Genomic DNA, 23,392 nt, shown 5'->3' with positions numbered 1-23,392 from the left:
TTTTTAATTTACCACTTTACTACTCTAAGTTCCAAAACTTGTTCAAAGGATAATAGGAAAATTACAAAAAAATTAAATATCACCTCAAAGAACTCCAGTCACATGAAACAAAAGGATTTTCCTTTAGATAGCTGTGACCGATTAAGAAGAAATTTCACTTATTCTCTTAGGTTAGTAGCCAAATATAGATAAGTAGAACAGTTTAAGCTGTTAAACACATGATCAGTCTAAAGTACTTAAAAGTAAGCTCAACAGCTCTGGCACTCCGGAAGAAGAAAGAGTAACAAATCCCTTAGGTCTCAATGAAACGACTGCAAACAGATACATTACAACTACAGTGCGCTGTGCATAATACAGTTTGTCTTAAGACAAACCCTTTCTGCCTCACGATACAGGAACTCCCACAGAACAAGAAATACTTTCCACGTACATCACTTAGGCATAATTTAATACTTTCCCTTTCTAATCACAATGCACAATCATTTCCAACTGGTTTTGTGAACGCCATAAGACAACTGCTGTAAAGATTTCTAAGGAAATCTCGTGCTTTAATTTCAGCTGATTCACAAAACAGGCATTAGTTATAAAAGGGGTCTTTTTAGAAATATCAGTTCTTCGTGAACAACCAAATGATTTCCACCTTTCTTTCCCCAATTTTATTAGAATATTTTTCTCCAAAAGATACATACACGCAGAATGCCAGAGAAGGCCTGAGAAAGCAGTCAAGTAAGCAGAAGCTGAGGTGCCAACAGGGGCTCCACAAAGTGCTTACACTAAAGCTTGGGGGTTTCTTTTCATCAGAGAGACGTTACTCCCAGCCAATTTACTCTTATTTTAAATTTAACTGAAATAAGTTTGTTAACTTGGCTTTTCTGCACGCCTCACAACACTGGAAACGGTAAATCAGGAATCAGGACAGGAGCTACTCAGGGTGAGACAAAACAGCCTGGCCACAATAAAAATTGGTACCAATTACTAGACAATCAAAAGAGGAGAAAGAAAAATTATTTTTAAAAATAGAATATGAAATGCAAGAGGCATAGCAATCTGGGTACTTTTACGTTCAGGTAAGTCTAATACTCTCTTTGATAATCAAATGGTGGTAATTTTACAGCCTGGGCCAAAACAACAATGCTGGCTACTGAGAAGATGTTCAATAAGCCAGAGACATTTTGAAATATTTCAACACAAAGGGTTACTTTTTTTTTTTAGAATCTGCACCTAGTGATTTTTAAACCCTCAGTTATCTAGAAAGTCATTCCTAACAAGACTGTTAGAGAAGTCCAAACAACTGAGGCATACAGAAAAAAGAAGGAAGGATTGCTGCGTAGTTTAAGGCCTTTCGGGAGGAGGGGAGGGGTGGAGAGATTCACTTAAATCAAACTCCCTCACTATCCTTTTCCCCATCCTCTCCCCACCAGCAAACCCTGAAAATACCTGCCTACCAAAGAATGCACTAATATTTAAATTATTTTTCTAGCTACAAAAGAGTTTTCCACTACCTCTGTAATATATAGTTCCATCTTACCTTCTTGTATGTCTTGGTCCATCCACATTTGTGCTCAGAATGACCACTACTTTATAACCATCAGAAAAGTGACTTCAATTCCAGGTTAAAATAGGTACTACAGTGTAGCTTGTTGAAAGTCAAACCCAAAACATTTACTAGGAGTGTCTTTCACTGAACAAAGAAATCCTATTCTGTTTCCAAGGGGGATAAAAAGACTAGCCTAACCCTGGTAACCTTAACACAAAAGGAAGCTAAAAAAGGCAGGGACTCGATAAGAACAAAGGATTGTTCTTTCTGATGACATCAATACATATTAAACACGATGTGTTACACATCCTTTTATCAATATCTGAGATGATAAATTTACAAATTAATACTACACCAGCCATAACTGCATAAAATTACAATAGCACCCTCTTTGGAAAAGATTTTGATTTATATAATGGTAGTAACTTTTAGGTGTTTAATGTTTCTGAAATTAAAGGAGATGAGCCACTGTGAGCAAGCAGAACACAACATACAAGAAATAATTACGCTTGTGACCTTATGCCCTGTAAGGTCACCCTGAAACACAGGCCAAAGGAAATCAGGAAGCATCAGCATTTACCTCCAAGCAGTCACTGCCCGGAATGAAGGGCAAGTGTGGGTGTATTTCATAAAGTAGCAGGTGCTTGACCTCATTAAAAAAAAAAAAAAAAAGTCAATTATCAAAACACTACATGTAGAATGTCACAAATAAGAAAACTATAAAATTGGGTTCTGCAAAATATCTTCCCTTCAAAATAAATCTGAGACAACTCATAACATTTTACCTTCACCTGCATCATAATACAACAGTTTCACAAAATAACAGTAATCCGTCCTTAGTAAGAACAATCAGTAAAATGTTTTAAAAGTGTTCTGGAACTTAAAAGTGGTTACGAATACATGCTGAAGAGTGATAACTCAGAAAATATTTACAATATTTATTTAAGTCACTATCACAAGAATGTATGCAGTATTTAGAATTCTGATCCTGTAACCAGAATAAGAATCACAGTGCACTCATCCCCAAATTTCCAATCAGAAATTAGGCATCAAACGTTTACATCCTGGGGCTTCCCTGGTGGCGCAGTGGTTGAGAGTCTGCCTGCTAATGCAGGGGACATGGGTTCGAGCCCTGGTCTGGGAGGATCCTACATGCCGCGGAGCAACTAGGCCCGTGAGCCACAACTACTGAGCCTGCGCGTCTGGAGCCTGTGCTCCGCAACAAGGGAGGCCGCGATAGTGAGAGGCCCACGCACCGCGATGAAGAGTGGCCCCCAACTGCCACAACTAGAGAAAACCCTCGCACAGAAACGAAGACCCAACACAGCCAAAATAAATAAATAAATCAAAAAAAAAAAGTTTACATCCTGGGACTTCCTTGGTGGCACAGTGGTTAAGAATCCGCCTTCCAACGCAGGGGACGTGGGTTCGATCCCTGGTCAGGGAACTAGATCCCACACACATGCCGCAACTAAGAGTTCACGTGCCACAACGAAGGCGTCCGCGAGCTGCAATTACAGAGCACACATGCTGCAACTAAGGGAGCCGGTGAGCCACAACTAAGGAGCCCGCCTGCTGCAACTAAGGCCTGGTGCAACCAAAGTAAATAAATTGAAGAGAAAAAAGTGTACATCCTGTCTGCATTTGTAAGGGATAAAATGTTCCCTAACAGGTTCAAGGACAGAGCTTCATTATCAGAAGCAAAATTCTCATATCACTCAATTAGGACTTGGGTTTTATAAAAATTTGTGAACTGGATTTTCAGTTAAGGCAGAGTATTGCTCCTTTTTCCTCCCCAGGGATTGTTGGTTTACTGCCAGAATCCCTGGGCAATATAAATTAGAGTGAATTCTGAGGTGGTGACAATAAGGAGAACAAAACTATAGAAACCAATACAGGAAAGAGAAGTGGACTGCCAACCAGCATTCACTACATGTATCATGTACTGGGCTGTATGCTTTACAAAAAGCTTCTTCTCCAATGCTCTCAACAGTCCTAAGAAAAGCAGCTGGTTTCTGACCCACTGCTTTCCTTAGGTTCTCAGACAAACCTACAAAAGGCTGTTACTGCATCATATACCTAAAAAAATTCCAGAAGATCCCAGTCAGTAATGCCCAGTTGATCTGAATTGTCATCTTAGTCCCAGCTCAATCACCTACTGAGTGTGAAGTCAGAGCAAGTTCCTACCCACTTTAGTTACTACCTCCAGACTCCAGGTCTCTAAGAGGAAGGGCTATCACAGTCCATCAGCCCAGGATGACCTTCCGCTCTTCAGGTAAAAGCAGTTTCTGAGTTTCAGACAAACATCTAACAAAGGGACTCTTAGATCAAGCTCGGTCATAACTTAGGAGCTGTCCATATTGCTTAGGCAATTAATGCATATTTTTTAATGCTCGGATGATTAAATTATAAGAAAATATCTGATGTACAGTGTATTTACCAGACGTATTGCTTAATATTTTACCTACTTCAGTGATTAAAAGGATTTCTGTGCTAGAAAGAGGCGTTCAGTCTCTGAAGAACGCTTTACGCTGCCACTTGGCACAGCAATCACTTCCTCAAACATAAATGGCCGTGGTAGAGCGATTTCGCTACAAGCAGGTTGATGGCAGGCGTGGGCTGTCCACCAGCTGGCTCCAGAACCTTTTGATCCCTTTGGACAGCAAATCTGTCCAACAGCCCTATGTGGTCATTCCTCATTTTTTGTATGCTTTCTTCTCCTTTCACACATTCAGAATCCCTACTCCTTTAGCTTGACATCCTTTTATTAAAATAGAAAGCTCTCAGTAAAGCAAACTAAGATTAATTTTACACTCAGTCAGTGTAAAAGTTCCAGAATAGACTAACATATTACAGCAGGGGTTGTTAGTATGAGGTGTTTTAGTTACATGCAGAATGGATATTTGTTTATTCTTTCACTAAAAATACAATTTTATAGTAAGTGATAAGATGAAAGTTTTAAGTTAGCCAGCCTTCTGTTAATTTATAAAGTACTCCTAGATACTGTTGCTAAATACCAAGAACTTTAATTTACGTAAATGGAAAGGTTTAAATTTGACATAAGAACAATCTAGTTTGTGCTTATTTAAACAGTGATGAAAAAACCATTCTCTTCTTTCCAGGAAAAATAAAATAAAATGGCATCCACCACCATTGCTAATGGCACCTCTCTTCCCAAACTGTCAAAAATACAACACTGTACTAACCTCTCATGTTTTCCTTAGACCTTTATATGCAATCTGTAATTTAGGCTTAGAATTGTCTTTTATTCTTCCCCTATCTACATTTTGGTCTGGTCCCATATCCCCCCTTCTGTAACAGCCTCCCATCTACTTATTCTTCTTTAATCAATCTTCCACTCTACACTAGTCCATTCTAAATAAAGCTGTCTTGAAAATGTTTCTCCATATTTCCCAATTTCCATAGCGTTCTCCTCTTAAAAGAATCTCTAGCAATTTGCTATTTAGTTTCACCTTCAGTCTACTTTACAGTACTATACTCATAGTTTGTCCTTAAATTTGAGCATCTTATGTTCAATAAGGTTTATGATGAGCTGATGAGCTAATTCTATTTTCTTGAATACTATGAAGTTAATAGCCACAAGATACTGAACAAAGAGCACCATGCCAGATTATCCAAATACTCAAAAGGAGAGCTTTTTTAATCCCAATTTTTTTTTATATTCTACAAAATTTTAAACCTATACATACTTAAATAAGAACTTTAAGCCGAATACCTTACATAGAGTCCATATGTCTAAAGACCCCGGGATTTTTAACTTAATTTCCTTTTATTAAAATAGAAAAGTTCCCAGTAAGCAAATAAAAACCAATACTCTCTCAGTAAACAGTCTGTTACCTATTTAGGTTAAAGAATTTGTAACTAGAGTTGTTAATGTGTGATGTTTTGGTTATATGTGAAATATATATTTGCATTTTTATAGATTATAAATGTGTTTATTTAACAAATATATAGAGCTTACGACTGCTTCGGTACTGTTCCATGTGCTTAACAAAGATTCACTCACTACATACTCAAAATAATCCTATAAAGTCCTACTATATCATCTTCATTTCATCCGTGACAAAACTGAGGCTGAAAAAAGGTTAAGTGTCCAAGGTCACATACTAAATTAAACAACCACTATACTCACCACTGGCAAACATCTGGTAGACTTATACCAGTTATAACAATTATAACCCTTTTTGAATCTTATTTTCATTTTCTATCTTATACAATCATGTATTGTTTGTCTTGACATGTATAATGAGTATCTCATAAATGAGAATAACTGGTATTGACAACAGGTCACTTAAAATGAATGCACCTATACCCAGGACAAATTTCCACAGTAAAAAAGTTTTTTTTAAGATTCATTGAGACTTTATCCTTTTAAAAAAGTGAAATTGATTTATCTTATACACAGTATAACAGGTTAAACTTTTAATTCTGAATTCTTCTTTAGAAGAATAAAGAACGAATTAAATGATGAGTTGGGAATGAAGCATACTTTTCCTAAAAAGAAAAAAATTATCACAGCGCACTGTAACTTTTCTTCAATGCACTTTAGACCTAGCAGTATAATTGCAAAGGTTTTACTTTACAAAAGCTATTCCAGAATTTCAACAATTTTTCCCATGATCTTTCCCAGTCCATTGAAATTATACTCTTTTGAAAGATTCTTCAGTCAAAATCCTTGCTATTTTTCTCTTTTTCAACTGGTCTAAACCTACCAGATGATTCTTAAGGATTCACAATTCCAACTTCCACTTGGAATGATCTGCCTTGTATTTGTACTTACATATCAGATCAATATCTAAAAAGTTGGTACCCACAATCATAATAATAGGCAGAGACAGATGCTAGTGTTAACAGGGTAGAATTTTCGATTCAGGGTTAACTTTATAAGGGTCAGTGAATTTGTGAATATTTAGATATTTATTTTACATAACTTTTTACAAAACCAAACTCCAAACCGTAAGGATTCAGAAAATGAATGAGCAGAATTTGAGGATCCCCTGTTTTCACCTTAAGGTCAATGATTCACTTTTGGTAATAGGCAGTAGCAAGCATAAGTGCAAGTTTTGGTACTTTCCTACACATGCATGAAAAGCTTTGTAGAAAAGCATGAGAGCTCTTACGTGACATGACGTGGTCCATGTACTGAGGTAAGTAAGGAGCCCAGGTATCAATGGCCTCCTTCCGTCCCGCCTGCTCAATTCTTCTCAGTTCTGCTAGAAGCAGGGCCTGTGCGGCTTCTCTGACCTAAGACCACAGAACCAAATGCAAATAACGGAAGCAGACCAGTGAGTGAGGTGTTTAAACACGAGCAAGTTCATAATGAAAGAAAGCTAGAAAATATACAAACCACATTTATTTACATGAGAAATACTACTAACCAAACAATGAAGTAAGTACTAAAGTGAATAAACTGGATGCAAGCAAATCAAAGATTTTCAGTTAATGATCTCACTTAAAAATACTTTAACACTAATAGAATAATGTTTGAATGTTTAATCAGTTTGGGGTTTAAAACTTCATTTTCCAAGGCTTGCACAAAAATATTTTTGTGCTTTAATTTGGCATTTAAAATTTTTTTAATTTCCATATAAATATTATTGTTAAAAAATCACTGTTAGAATTATTAAATGTTTTCTCTTTCAGCCTGAAGAAATTTAACCTTGTCTAGTGGATTTCTTTCTATTATAATGCTAAATAGATATTGCTTACACAAACATATATGTATTAATCCACGCAATTCACGTATACCTAAGACTGGCTTGAACAATTTGTTTTCAACAAACAAGCAAATATATTCCTATGAAATGGCATTAATTCTATAAAAGGAAACTATTTTTCAAAATTATATTATCTCAATTTTTCTTTCAACATGGCACACACTTTTATGTTGCAGTTTTAGTTTAGTTTTGTTTTATTTTGGCCAAAGTGCCACACCCATTGGTTCAAAGAAGCTAGACAACTGTCAAGGTATGTACCAATCAATTTATTGAGTATTTATAATTGAAGAGATAACTCGGTAGCACCTGATAAGAATTCAAATAAAAATTGTTTTTAACTATAACTAACTTTTGAAGTGAATTCAAACATTATTCAAATGCAAAACCATGAACATTTCAGTATGCTGCAATTCCACTTGGAGGTGAGGGAAGGGAGACCAGGAAAGGGACAGGATGCTATTTAAATTTGGTAAATTAAAACTTTTGAATGACATAAACTGCTATAGCTATATGGGTCAAATGCTATAATAAGCAAATCTCCATAAAACATTTCCAAATCCCTGGTGATATTATATTGCAAGCAATATCTAATACCACACAAGTCCATTAACACAAAATAATAGCTACCATTTACTGAGCTCCTACCATGTGTCAGGCTCTGTACTTACTGTGCTACTTGCATTATCTTATTTGATCCTGACAGCAATCCTGTGAGGAATATATTATTATCCCCACTTTACAAATGAGCTTCAAATAGGTTAAGTACATAGCCTAGGGTCACAAAGTTAATACCTGGCAGAACTGATTTTTAAGCCCAGGTCTCTTCTAATTCCAAAGACCTTCCCCTTGTATTATAACACACGACCTTCCACTGGACTATGGTTATTCACTTAGAATTTGATTGATGTGATTATACCTGAATGTGCAATCTGGGGGGGAGGTGGGCTGTATGTATGTGTGTGTGTATGTATGTGTATGATCTGCACAGAAATCAATACTTAAGAAACTGTTCCATAAGTATATAAAACTTTTGATCAAATACTCACTAGATTAAAAAGAAGTAAACAAATATGCAAGTTGAAACATTACTGTTTAGAATCATTGGATCCATATTTTCTATCACATAATAAACAGGTGATAAGAAGTTAGATAAAAATAACATTTCTGTTTCAAATTTACACTTGTCCAGTGCCTTTTTAATGTTTTTGTTTTCTATCCACATCACCTCGATATTACCTCCAAGCATCGATCTTGCCATCTCCGAGCCAGCATCTCTAGAAGTGGGGGCCTAAATCTGTCCAATCCCAGCAGGTCTGGCAGCATAACACAATGCATAGCAGCCAACTGACTCCATCCTGTTAAAATGTAATATATTATAAATGCTTTGGTATTCCCCCTAATTCCAATATTTTTCTGCATGTAAGTATACCAAACCTAAACCAAAAAGGGGAGATCTGCTCAATTATGTTATGATTTCAATTTATTATTAGATATTTTGTACAAAGATATAACAAATGTATTTCATTTCTAAATGTATTTCCTCTCAAATTTCAGCTCTAAGAACTCTAAAAGTTTTAAAACAAATAAAAATAAATTTCCACATTAAGTATATACCAATTCCACAAGAAAAACACATTTCTAAACATTCCCTCTAAAATAAGACATATATTCAGGTTTAGAAAAGCACAGAAATAAACACATACCAGAGCTCTAGATTCGAACCTACTGGCAGTTAAAAGGGCACTCACACAGATATCCAAAGATAAGTTCATGTCACTTAAGGCCTGGCCATCTGGTATTACCTTCGTATCAGTCAACAGAGATGTTTTCTATTCTCTGTCAGAGGGCCTTTAATTAACGTACTTATTGATCCCTTTTCTTACAAAATGAATCAGAAGTTTAGTCACAATCATAACTTAAGTAAACTAACACCAAGTTTGAAAGGAAAAAATGAATTCCTACATTCCCCAAAATAAGAACAATCTAAAATTTATAAAATTTTAAGTATCATTAACTCTAATCTATGGGAATAAAAGTTGTTTTTTCCAAAATTCTATTCCACAATATGGAAACTGATTATATAAAGATAACAATGTAAACCACTGCAATACTTAAAAGTACTGGTATCCAGACACTCTCAAGTAATCATTTCCATCCTATTTTAAAAGTGTTCATATTACAAGGTGAGTTATCTGTGACCACAAAATTTTAGCAAATCAGTGTTCTGAAATAATCTAAGCTGTAGTATTCTAAAACAAAAACAACAAAAGCCCTACCATAAAACTCAAAATGATTATTGGGATTGTTAAAGAGGGTATGAGTGAGAGAGAGCGAGAGAGACAAGCTACCTATGTAAAGATTCACCTTTTCAGTAAGGAAATTCGCAACAACTAAGAATATATAATTGCATTAATTAAGGTGATGAGCACACACATTTTAGATTATAATTTATTTTCAACAGAGGAATACATATACATACACATACACAAATACATATAAACAAATTACTACCTAGTAACTTCTTAAATGTTTTAATGTCTCATAAAAGTATGAAGTGTATTAATGAGCTAAATTTTAATATGAAGATGATTCTCACCATGGTCCAAAGTCAACAGCTTGTTTTTGAATCAACGAATTACTACCTTTCACAATAGCTTAACAAATATAACCCTAATTATTTTTGCTAAAATCCAATCTTAACATACAAACCTTAGTACAGGTCTATGACAAGGAAACCAAACAAAAAATGTGTTATACTTTTACGGTACCATGTTTTCTTTCCGAAGGAATGATACTTAGAACATGGGCTCTGTATTTTATAGATATTGTATCACTCTTTCTGTTTGAATAGACTGGTATTATTGCTTTTAGTGAAGAGTTAGAATCATTCTGGGTTACATATGAGATTTTGTAAATTTACTCATTTTTATATTATATAAACTGGTGAAGATTGAGCCCACAATGAAGAGACTGGATATAACTCACAGCTCACAAGTTCCGTTAAGCTTCCAGTCAGTATAAATAATCCTAGATAGCTCTTGGGGAATAAAGGTTTGTAGATTCCATTAACATTTTCAGAGCTCCAAAATGCTTTCCCCTCTAACCAGGGCACATGTTGTGTACAGAGAATAAAGAGTGTCTGTCACAGAGTAATGATACATGTAAAATAAATTAATTAGCTCTAACACCAGAGATCACATGGCAAACATCATCATGAAAACCAACCCCCTTTTTAATGCCTACTTCATATCACAGATTAGCATCTTTGCACTCCTTTAATAGCCTTCTAGATTACAGGAAACATGGTTTATACCAGCCAGGAACAACATTACATTTTTATAATCGACCCTTATTACTGACATTAGCAAATCAAGTTATAAAATGGAAACTTTAGGATCTCACACATAACAAAGCAGATGAATGTATAAATTAGATAAAAAGAACATACACTAGAATAAAGCACAGATTGAAAGAAAGTTGTTAGAAAGTTGAGAGAGAATACCTTCATTTACTAAGAAACAGGTATGTAAAGCAGGAGTAGAAGCAGGGTCAGAGCCAGAGTGATCAGCATCAGACCGAGCAGAAACGACAGGTGCAGCAACTTGCAGCAGAAAATAGAAGAAATAAAAGGGGAGAGAATTGAGATACAGCGGTTTCTGAAAAAAAGCTCAGTGTTAGTGAATACTAAAAAACAAGGTTGGCAAAATATAGTAAATGTAGAACTGAAAAATGATGCTTTAATCAGAGAGGTATGATTATTAAGGATTATGGCAGTAAAATGATATATTTTATTGAATAGCAATCACAGTGTAGTTCAAACCAAAATCTATTTATAGTTGAATGATGTGTCATCTAATATAAAAAGAAGTTCTAAAATAACTAAGGCTACAATGAAAAAAATGACAATAAGCATATTAAGAATTCACAAAAATGTAATTCAATTTTTAAAATGTATCACATGATGAAAAGTTTATTTTGGTCTTCGGATTGTCAGTTACATTTTTTTCTAATAATTTATTTCCTAACATTATGCCTAAATTATTTTGTAATCTCTCCAACCAATATTCACTGAGATCATTTCAATTTATTACTCATTTTATAAAAACTCAATTTAAATTATACCAACTTGTAAAATACAACTTTTAAAATATAACAATTTAAAGTTAAATTAAATATACTTAACTCTTGTTAGAAGACTCCTAACATAGCTCCATTCTTCAGTTTAAAAAATATTTTTATGATACAAATGCTTTATATTCTAAAATAATTACTGTGAATGCTATAATCCTTATAGAATAGATGGAACAACACCCACCCTCCCCCCCAAAAAGTTATGTTACCAGGAAAATGTTCAGCTTAAATTATCACATGAAAAGGCAAAAGGACCGTATGGCGCACACATTCTACAACTGAAGGTCAACGTTAAGATTTAGAGGTCACCATTTGACACTTCCTTCCTATGGAGAAATTACCATATGTCATGCACAAGCATCTTCAAATTAATCCCTCTCCTTTCTTCTGTCCTTGAACAGCAATAGGTTTGGGCTCCTGAACAGATTAAGCATTGTCTGCTGAATGATATGTTTGCTTTTCATGCAGTGAAGTTCTTTTGTAACTACAGGACAGTTGCATGAAAACAACTTTTCATAATTTCCTCACGAATGCATCATAATGTCAATCAGACACGTGTGAGGTAAACCAGAGAACTAAAAGAAGTATATGAGCAGTAATAAAAAACAGAAAATCCAACTCCATAAACCCTAAGAAGCACCTCTTGCACACATGAAAATTTTATCTGGGAAATTATCATTCTTTTTATTATAACAGGCCTGTTTTTTGTTCCTTATGAAATTACAAGTACTTTATAATGTTATACTTATGAAAGGATTAGAATTACTCTCAATTGTATATTTCATCAGATCTAAGAATTCCATTGTAATCTTGCAAAGAAATCCGCAATATTTCTACATATTCCACTGAATAATTTCTCATTTTTAAATCATTTTTAAATACAAATTCAGTAATTATGGCCTATAAAATATTCAATTCCCCATGCAAAAAGTTGGTAAGCCTTTGGTGGCAAGGAGTAAATTTACAGGTTTTAGCTTTCATGCCACCAAAATTGTTGAGCAAGTTCCTCTGGTGGTTTCCAACAGTTGGGGTTTTCTATAATTTCACTTTAAATAAAGGAGAAATTATTATTCCTGAAAAGTCTGGGTTAACTTCGTCTGACTTTATCATTAATTCTGAAAGGACACTAGAATGGTAAGGTGAAAAAATTCAATACAAACAAACCAAAGTTTAGGAATGAGTGATCATTTCCCTAGCTAGGTCAAATAAGGAGTGGGATTAAACTATAATGTTTTCCCTAAATCACAAGTCGAAAGGACACTAGAAATGCTACTGGCAAAACTGCTAGAATATGTCTTAATAGAATAATGTTCAACATATATAGCTTTATCTGTAATGAGAGAAATAAACAGATGCTCTGAGTATTATATTTCTGGAGTCCTGTTTAAATGGTATTGCAATGTAGAAAAAGCCTTTTACACTTTCCTTTAATAAATTCTGTGGGCACTTAAAATTTAAAAAAATACTGTAATAGAAATCAAGGAATCAGATTTACTATGCTTTAAAAATCTCTGCATCATCATCAAGAAATACTTTAGTCAGACTACCTCATAACTGAAACTGCAGAATCTAGAACTGTTTTCATAATTCATTGAGAATACTGAAATTAAACTCTACTACGGCTTTAAAAACTGTCCACATATAGAAAAGTCAGCAATAGAAATTAGAAGAAAAAAGTACACTACCATAATAAAAAGCTCAAGATTTAATGACACATAATAAATCTGAATAATTTATGTATGGCACTGAACATCGAAGATTTATACCATAAAACATAAGCAAGCATTTAATTTCTTGAAATAGAAAAGCTGCCATGTCAACTTTTTGCTCCTCTTACCAATTTGCTCCTCTTATTAAGGATCAGTAAAACACAAGGGAAAATAGTCTCAGCACAGCTTCAAAATGGTGACAGAACTGACACAAGTTCTCTTATTTTACCTGAGAAAGTTCTTTAGGTAATGTTGCAGCTAAGAGCCTCTTCACAACAGCTTACTCTCACATGAAAAGACAGACGAAGATAAACATCTGTGACAACATATATGTGCACACATATGCTCTGGTTTCCCTTTAAATGGCATATATAGAAGTACTCAAAATGACAATAGCCATGGTTTCTGTCTTTGAACAGGTCTACCTCAGTCTTCCTTTGAAATCTAAATCTAAGCTCCATTTTTGCCAGTCGCCATTGTGATATGAAAAATCTATATAGGGAAGAAAGCAAACATACTTTTGGTAGCAAGTGCTCCCTACATATTGGTCTAAACCTCATTACCCTCCCAGCAGATATGCACAAATAGCCCTCTCAATACACTTTTCAGAAGAAAAAAAAAGATAACCTAGAAGGTACAGAAAACCAAATGCAATGCTGAAAAAGGAAGTTTTTTCAAAGCTAAACACTAAAAAGATAAATAAAATTATTTTACAATGAATCACTTTATCTGAAGTGTTATATGAGAATCATGAAGCTTTGAGAGGGAGAGGATAGAGGAGGAGAAAACATGAAAAAATTAGAAATGAGGAAACAGAGTCAATCACCATGTACTTAATACAAAGGCCTTCCACACTGGGTATGCCATCTAATACAGAGATCTTAGAGCAACATCTGCCTTTCTGTAAACTTCTTTTATGTCTACACTTTTATCTTGGGTAGACAGGCATTCTCATCATCTTTTAAATCAACATGACGCATTAGGATAAATCATTAACCAAACATCATAAGGAAAAAAGGATACCCTTAAAACACGGTAAGAGAAGAGCACAAATAGCTAAGGGCACTAAGGGAACACAAAGCTCCAGGAAGTAGAAAGGAGGAGGAGCTACCGTAAATCAGAATGAGTAAACAGCCCAAGATGGTACTCTGACAAACAGACAGATATGTATCAAGGCAAAATACGAAAGTGCTGATAATGCTTAAAAAGTACAGTTACTCTACTTCGCCTCTAGATCACCACTGGATTACATTAGAATTGGAGTAAGTTCAGAGGGAGGGATAGTTTCATGTTGGCCTATAACTTCAACCAAAGAGTCAAAACAAAGAAAAACCAAAAGAAACACAACCTTTTGTAAAAGGTCTCCATTAACATGCAAAATAAATAAATGAGCAAGATAAAAACCATGTGGAGAGAGTTCATCATAGTGAAAGATAAAATTATAATATAAAGACTAACTTGAATTAGACATATGAAGGCTATCAAAATTTTCTTTCATTTGATTAACGTAATCAGTGCCTACTCCATGCCAGGTACTAAGCTAAGCATATAAAACATAAAGATTAGACCAAGATGCTGCTCTCAAAGTACTCAGAGTCTGGTAGGAAAAGCAAATAAGCAGCCAGCTAAAATCATAAACTGCACTCCTCTGGATCTCCTCCACTAGATACAAGCTCCCTGAAGGCAGGGATCTCTTGTCAGCCCTTACGGCCTCAGCTCCTAGTTATTGACATATTGACTCTAGAAGCATAAAGAGTAGGTATCTATAGATTCATTCAATCAACAAATATTTACTGAGCTCCTTCTATGTACCAGCCACTGTTCCAAGCACTTGTGACAGATCAGTGAACAAAAAAGAAAAAACAGCCCTGCCCTCTGAGCTTCCAAAGCAGACCAAAGTTAGAGCTTCTGCAATTAAATTATAGCTATAGCAATTTTTTTTAAAGGGCACATAAGTTCAAACACAAAATTTTAAGGGATTCGCAGGCCTCTTCGTTAGCCTGACACGGGTACTCCTAGTTTTTTGCTATAGATCCTGGAAAAGGATGGTGAGTAACTATTGGTTATAATTTAGGAACAACTACCTCTTACTTCTAAGTTTAGACAACCTAAATTGGATCCACTTCTTAAAAATAAAATTGCAAATAATGTAACATAACTTTAAGTTGCCTAGACTTACCTCCACACCTACCCCTGAGTAAAGATGTAACCATTAACATAAAGATATGGTCACAGTCAAGATAAGCACAAGAGGCACAGACCAAAGACTTTCGCTGTGAAATTACTGAATTGATAAAGAGAAGTACAATATGTCAGAATATAGAAAAGCCTACAGCCATGGGCAGACTCAGGGATGTATGACCATGAACAAAAATTTACTTGGTTGACATCTCTGATCCCTTCCTCAAGTGAGATATTTTATAAACTGCAAAATCAAGTATCTAATAAATGAATACTGTCTCTATCAAAAAGTATGACTGTCAGTAAATGTTAATTATTGTAAAACACTGAATTAACAAGCCAACTGCTAGACAAAATAAACTTCTTGTGAAGAAATTATTTGCCCATGAAATACCCTGATATTGTTTATGAGAAATTATGTTAGCAAAACTATTTATATCATTTTTATTCTCAGACCCAAATGCCTGTAAAAGGTCCAATTCCCAGCTAAAGTCTTTATTCCATATAGATTATTTTGGAGCTGAACAAGTATTAACCAACATAAAGTGACAGTTTATTGAAAAGAAGCATATTCATGTTTGCAATCCAACTTGAAAATAGATTGTGAGTCAATGTGGGCTACAGTGGGAGTCAGGAAAAGAAAACATAAGGAAAGATGAAAATGTTTAAAAGAAAACCAGTGTAAAAGAAGTCAGAGTAGAGAGATGAGACTGAATAATACTCTGCTGAAGAGCAGTCAAGGAATCAAAGCCCTTTATCTGTACAGCACCACCTCCTACCCTACATTGGTTATGTTCGTGTGTTATCTTCTAGATAGACATAAACTATTCAAGACAGTATACACTAGACTAATCTCTCTGTACCCCAAATAGAGTTGTTTGGAGGAAAAACAAAAGTGCTTAACAACTATATGTTAAAGAAATATTACATTTCAATATTCAAATAGAAAATGAGTTTTATAATGCCATCCTAAAGCATTTTACTATGTAATTCTCAGTACAGATTGCTAACCTTCATTTACTTTATAAGACAAGCGTCTGTGCTGTTCTAAATGGAAATTCCTAAATCTATCACCTTAAGTAAATGCTTTAGAAAAAGACAATTTTTAGTTCCTTCTTCGCTGCTCTCAAGACTCAAGGCTTTTCTGAGAGGAGCAACATTAAAGCACTCCAACTTTAAAATCCTCAGATCTGGCCAAGGGAGCAAATTCAATACCATCATGGTGGTGAAATATATAATGCATTGTTGATCAATAAGAAATAACAATTCTAAAGGTTTATGCACCCAATAAAGAGAGCTTCAAAATATATTAAGCAAAAACTGATAGAAATGCAGGGAGGGATAAACATATCCACAACTGCTGCAGAATTCAATACCCTTACCTAAACGACAGAACCAAGTGGGCAGAAAAATCAGCTAATATATGCTGAACTTGAATACTCTAAGGCAACGTGACCTGATATTTATAAAACACTCCACCCAACAAGAGCAGAATACACAGTCATCTGAAGTGCACACAGTATACTGACCAAGAAAGACCATATTTAGGGCCATAAAACAAGTTTCAATATTCAAAGAATCCAAACCATACAAAGTATATTATCTGACCATAAATTAGAAATCAATAGCAGAAAGATCCTTGGAAAGTTCCCAAATGTTTGCAAATTTAACTCAACAATAAATTACCCAGGGATAAAAGAAAAAGTCAAAAGAAAAAGTAAAAGGAAAACATATCGAAATATGTGGGATGCTACTAAAGCTGTACTTAGGGTAAATTTGTAGTGCTGACTGCCTATATTAGGAAAGAAGAAAAGTTTTATATACATGACCTCAGGTTCTACTCTAAAAAAATAAAAATAAAAAATACAAGCAAATTTAAAGCAAAAGAAGTGAAATAATAACAAGCAAAGCAGAAATAAATGAAATAGAAAACAGAAGAACAACATTAAAAACTGATGAAACCCAAAGCTGGTTAAGAACTACAAAACTGCTAAGTTACTGGCTAGACTGATCAGGAAAAAAGAGAAAAAACATAAGTTATGAATAATAGAAATGAGATAGGGGATGTCATTTCAAATCCTACAGATATGATATTGAAAGGAAAATAAGAGAATATTAAACAACTTTTTGCCAATAAATTTGACACAAATTACCAAAGTTCACCCAAGATGAATTAAAAAAAAAAACACCTAAATAGCTCTATATCTATTAAACCATTTAAATTTGTAGTTAAAAAAATCTTCCCATAAAGAAAACCCTATGCCCACATATTTTCACTGGTAAAACAGATCAAACAAGTAAAAAATAGTATCAATTCTACACATGCCCTTCCAGAAAACACAAGAAAAGGGATAACATCCTAAGTCATTCTGTGAGACCAGCATTATCCTGTTACCAAAATTGAACAAACACATTATTGAAATGAAAAACTCTAGACCCAAATCCCTCACGATCATACACATAAAAACTCTTAACAAAATTTTAGCAAATTATATCCAATAATCTATAAAAAGGATAATTCATCATGACCAAGTGTGATCTACCCCAGGATTGCAAGGTTTCTTAAAATTCAGAAGTCAATGTTCTTGGACTTACTGAGAAAATAAAGGAGAAAATTCATTTGATAATTTCAATGGATGCAGAAAAATAATCTGACAAAATCTAACATCCATTCATAATTTTAAAATCTCAGCAAACTAGGAATAGGAGGGAACTTCCTCAACATCCAGCTCATCTAAGAGAAACTTATAGCTAACATCATACTTAATAGTAAAAGACTGAATGCTTTATCCCTAAGATTGGGAATGAGGCAAGGATGTCTGCTCTAACTTCAATTCAACATCAGTAAGTAACCATCAATCGTAAAAAGTTTTTAAAAATTAATAATAACTGGACTTCCCTGGTGGCGCAGTGGTTAAGAATCTGCCTGCCAATGCAGGGGACATGAGTTTGAACCCTGGTCCGGGAAGATCCCACATGCCACAGAGCAACTAAGCCCGTGTGCCACAACTACTGAGTCTGTGTTCTAGAGCCCGCGAGCCACAACTACTTAAGCCCGCGTGCCTAGAGCCTGTGCTCTGCAACAAGAGAAGCCACCACAATGAGAAGCCCGCGCACCGCAATGAAGAGTAGCCCCCGCTAGCCATAACTAGAGAAAGCCCACACACAGCAACAAAGACCCAATGCAGTCAGAAATAAATAAAATAAATAAACTTTTTAAAAAAATTAATAATAACAGCATATTGAATCCCAAGGAAGTGGGAGAAGAGCGGAATTTAGTGAAACAGGAAAAAATATGCATTTGAAAGGATAAACAAAGGCACTATGGATTAAAAAGATTGATAAAGCCCCAGTAAGACTGATCAAGAAAAAAGAAAGCTACAAATGATTAATATCAGGAATAAAAATGGAGACATCACCACAGATACTACAGAAATTAAAAAGATAAGATGTTATCTTTTCAAAGGCAAACACATTTGAAAATTTAGAACTAGAAAAATCCCTAAATATGTACTACTTAATGAAACTGACACAAAAAGAAACAGAAAACCTGAAGTTCTATAACAATGAGAGAAACTGAACCCAGAATTTTACAACTCCCCACAAAGAAAACTCTAGGTCTAACCCCAGCAGATTCCACTGCACATTTATGAAATAATTAATGTCAATCTCACACAAGTTCTACCTAAAAATGGAAAAGGAAGATTCCCCAATCCATTTGCCGAAACTTGAATAAAGTAAAACCTTACATAAATATTAGAAGAAAACGTTTTCCTAAATAAAAAATATTAAATTAAATGCAACAATATATAAGATAATAATACATCACAAGATTGGTTTTATTCTGGAATGCAAAATTGGGTTGTAAATCCATCACATTAATAGAGTAAAAAAAATTATATAGTCACCTCAATAGATACAGAAAAAGCATGATAAAATCCAACATACACTGATGATAAACACTTAACAAAGGAACAGAAGAGTTAATTTCTTAGATTATCTGTAAAAGCATATAGGAATTATCATAATTATGAAATCTTAAAAGTTCTCCCTTTGATACTGGAAAAAAAAAAGTTGTTCCATATGATTGTCCATATGATCAAAAGAATCTACAGAAAAGTATTACCTTTAATAGGTGAATTTAGCAAGATTCTTTGACATAAGGTCAATATACAAAAGTCAACTGCATTTCTATATCAGGGGCACAGAAAATGAAGAAATTTAATATCAGTTAGATATTAAATAGAGTATTTTAAAAATCTAATATCTAGGAATAAATCTAACAAAAGAAATATAAGACCTCTATATAGAAAACTATACAGAGTTATGATAGCTAAATAAGACCTAAATAAATGTAGAGATATATCAAGTTGATGGATTAAATGAGTGAATCCCATTAAGATAATAATTCTCCCCCAAATGATCTACAAATTCAATAAAATCGAAGTTAAAATCACAATAGGCCTTTGTGATAATAATAAAACAGTTCTAAAGTTTATACTGAAATTCAAAAGGACAAGAATAGTCAAGACATTCTTTAAGAACGGGTGGGAAGACTTGATCTATTAAATATCAAGTCTTATTACAGAGCTGCAGTAATTAAGGCACAATGATACACAAACAAATCAAAGTGCTCAAACAGCTCAGAAATAGACTACCATATATAAGGACATTATATTTATGACAAAAATGGCACTGCAAAGCAGTAGGGAAAGAATCATCTCTTTAATAAATCATGCTGTACCAATTTGGTATATGGAAGTAAAATCAAAACAGGACCCCTGCTTCACATAATACACAAAATTAAGGTCTAGGCAGACTATAGACCTAAATGAGAAAGGTAAAATAAGAAAGCTTCCAAAAGAAAATAAAGAAGAATATCCTCATATCAGAGTAGAAATATCAGGGTAATTTCTTAAATAGGACACAAAAATATTAATCAGGAATGAAAATACTGATATGTCAGATATACTAGCCATACCAAAATGGCTAAAGTGAAAAACATGGAAAATATTAAGTGTTGGCTAGGATATCTTACCAGCTATATATGAGAGGTCTCACTGATCCATATCCCAGCTAACACAACAATTTCCATCTTTTTCCCCTTAGCCAGTTTGATGGATGTATATGTCTCTCACTTAGGAAAACATGTTAACATTATCCACAATTAAAGCTGAAGATAAATCTATGCAGAAATTCCACTTTTGGCTACATACACAACAGAAACGCTTATAATATACACTAAGATTCAAATACAAGAATGTTCATAGAAGAATTATTTATGAAAATGAAGCACCGGAAGTAATCCAAGTGTCTATTGACCAAGAAATGGATCAAAAAATTGTGGTCTATTCATTCATCAGAATAGTATACAGCAATAAAATGAAAATGAACAAACTATAGTCACGTGCAACAACACTGATAAATCTCACAAAAGCAGCCAAACACAAAAGAATGCATGCTCCATGACTAACTGAACGCATATAAAATTCAAAACACAGGCAAAACTAAACCATAGTGTTTAGGGATTTAAACTTAGGTGGTACAACCATAAAGGAAAGCAAGGAAATGATTTCCTAAAAGTCAAGATAGTGGTTACCTTTGGAAGAGGAAGGTATACTGATTGGGAGGGAACATGTAGGAGGCTTCAGGAGTACTGGCAATGTTCTATTTCTTGTCCAGGGATATAGTTACATGGGTGTTCAGCTTGTAAAAATCACTGAGCTGCATATTTGTTTTGTGCACTTTTCTGTGTGTATTTCACACATACACAAGTATAAAGTTATCTAATTAAAACTTTTATATATATTCATATAGACTATTATAAAATGAGTATAAAGGCTTGATGAGAAGACAGGGGAATAAGAGAGGTGACCACATGGGGCTGGAAATGAAGGATAGGAGTGGCATAGAGAGTGGGGTAGCTTATCTTCCATAATGAGAAGCTACGACACAGTACCTAAAACTAAAAACCAAGTATACCATTTAAGGATATTAAAGTAAGGACAATCAGCTAAGAGAGCAGAGGACTTGTTCTAGGAAAGAGGAAAACTGTAGGCATGAAGTTGGAGGCCTATTGTTCACCAAACAAATTCTGCGGAACTGTTCACTGACTCTTTAAAACCTTAAACAAATTTTTTGAAAAAAGAACATCCTACAATGTCACCATTTACAAGCACAACCTTCAACTTAGCCTAAAGGAAAGCTCTCTAAGCAGAAGTGACTCCCCCCTGAACTCTCTTGTCAAGTCCTAAAATGAGTGTAAAAGAAAATAAAGGAAGAAAAACTCAATCTTTCTTCTATCCCCTAACAAAACAAAAGCTATGAACAAAAAGTTAAAGTATATAATGACTAAATAAAAAGAAACTATTTCCACTGTGGATTACAATGCATGAACTACTGGCAAACGACACAAGAATAGCTATAGTATGGAAATATGAATTTAAACATTTCTAAATGTAGTTTAAAAAATAGACATACCTTATAGACTCAAGATACACACATTAAGGCACTAGCGTTGTCAAGTTAAGGTGCCCCTAATGCATAAAGATTAGGCCAAAGACAGTACAATAAAATTATGTGAAATACGCTCATTTATCAATTTCTAAATAAATCTGATTTATTTTTAACTAACATCTTAATTATCCATATTTACATCTGGAATATAACAACTTTTCTCTATTTAACAATCTGAGACAAACAAAATGTTATGATTATGCATTAGCTATGCCTCCTCAGTTTCTAGAGCTGAAATGTCATGTCAATTACTTAATAAGATTTAATTTTACCTTGTTTAATCTGTCCTTGCACAATATTACTGGAAGTTGGAGGAGAACCCCTTGCCTTAGAAAGGTCTGGGGTGCCTGGTCTAGGTGGCCTTTAAAAAGAAGAAGAAAATACATGTATATATACACATTCATAGTTTCATAATTCCAGAGCCATTTAAAATATTAAGCTTTCTAGTTCCAAATGAATTGCAAAAGAAACACATAACAGAACATTTTCAATTTGCTGTTCCAAAAAGATAGGGATTTTTTGTTTTGTACCTATTAACATTTTCCATTTCAGATTTTAATACAGAAAATTAAATGATTAACAAATAGCAAGTAAAAATTTTACATCTGCTGTTTATGCTTTAAACTAGTTTAAGAAATATTTATGAACACTTTAATCTACTACCACTGACAGATAAATATCATAATTAACCCTTCATTCTTCAGTATTAGCATGCTGATATTTCAGCCCACCCCACATCATTGGTCCAAATGAACTTATGGAACAATATACTGAGTTTCAAAAAATTCAGCCCTACAATCTGAAAAGGGTAATAAGGCATTAAGAAATCTTCCACTCCACAGGCAGACTGCCCCCTTTTGAATTCCGGCCCTACCATTTTACTACTTGTGTGACCCTGGGCAAGTTACTTCACCTCTCTGTGTCTCAGCTCTATCATCTGTAGCAAAATAATAATAAAAGTACCTACCTTATAGGGGTAAGGGCATTAAGGAGTTAACATCTGTAAAGTGCTTACAACAGAGCCAGACACTAGGTAAGTGCTACTTTAGTATGTTAGATTTTAAAAAATCCTAAATGTGGTCGGCTCTCAATAAAGTATAATAAAACAAGAGTTTAAAAAGTTGTCTTCATGACTTCTGGAAAATGAGAAATAGCAACTCAGGTTAAATATGTAGAAATATTACAAGAATACTCTCCTGCACTTTAAAAAGTTGTTTCCTCTTTTCCCAGAGAAATTCTGACTATACTTCTCACAAAATGCTGAAGCCAGCCACTGAACACTTACCATTCATCACTGTGGGTCACACATTGTAACCAAATACACTATTTGAATTAAATGTTAGTGCAAACTGTAAATAGATACAATCTAAGATTATATTTACTGAAGAGCTAGTCTACAATTTGTTAAAGCTAAACTCTGACCTACTCCCTCATTCTAAGTTTTTTTTAAATAGCTACTAAGTATGTCTGAGTATAGATAAAACTGTACAATTTGATTATATTTTGTCATGCATGTTGTATTTAAAATTTAAAGGGGAAACACTGAGATGACACAAAAATGTCAAGGTGTGTAGAGCGCC

General features: G+C 34.2%; 1 protein-coding gene across 7 annotated transcripts in view; it reads right to left on the bottom strand.

The window, feature by feature from the left end:
• Positions 1-23,392, bottom strand: part of WDR7 (WD repeat domain 7) — a 375,177-nt gene that overhangs the window by 241,147 nt on the left and 110,638 nt on the right. For all 7 annotated transcript variants that reach the window (XM_089895232.1, XM_089895231.1, XM_089895230.1 and 4 more), the window contains 3 exons: positions 22,085-22,173; positions 8,512-8,630; positions 6,679-6,802 (listed from right to left, as the gene is read on the bottom strand). In XM_089895232.1, the coding sequence (XP_089751358.1) occupies positions 6,679-6,802; positions 8,512-8,630; positions 22,085-22,173 (332 nt within the window). The remainder of the gene's footprint in view (positions 1-6,678; positions 6,803-8,511; positions 8,631-22,084; positions 22,174-23,392) is intronic.

The sequence above is a fragment of the Delphinapterus leucas genome, chromosome 14 (genome assembly GCF_059928025.1).
Source record: "Delphinapterus leucas isolate spDelLeu-1000000601 "Yukka" chromosome 14, BTC_Dleu_Yukka2, whole genome shotgun sequence".
NCBI classification, from domain to species: domain Eukaryota; kingdom Metazoa; phylum Chordata; class Mammalia; order Artiodactyla; family Monodontidae; genus Delphinapterus; species Delphinapterus leucas.
Note: the sequence above shows the minus strand (reverse complement) of the source record. Positions and strands in the feature narration are given on the sequence as shown.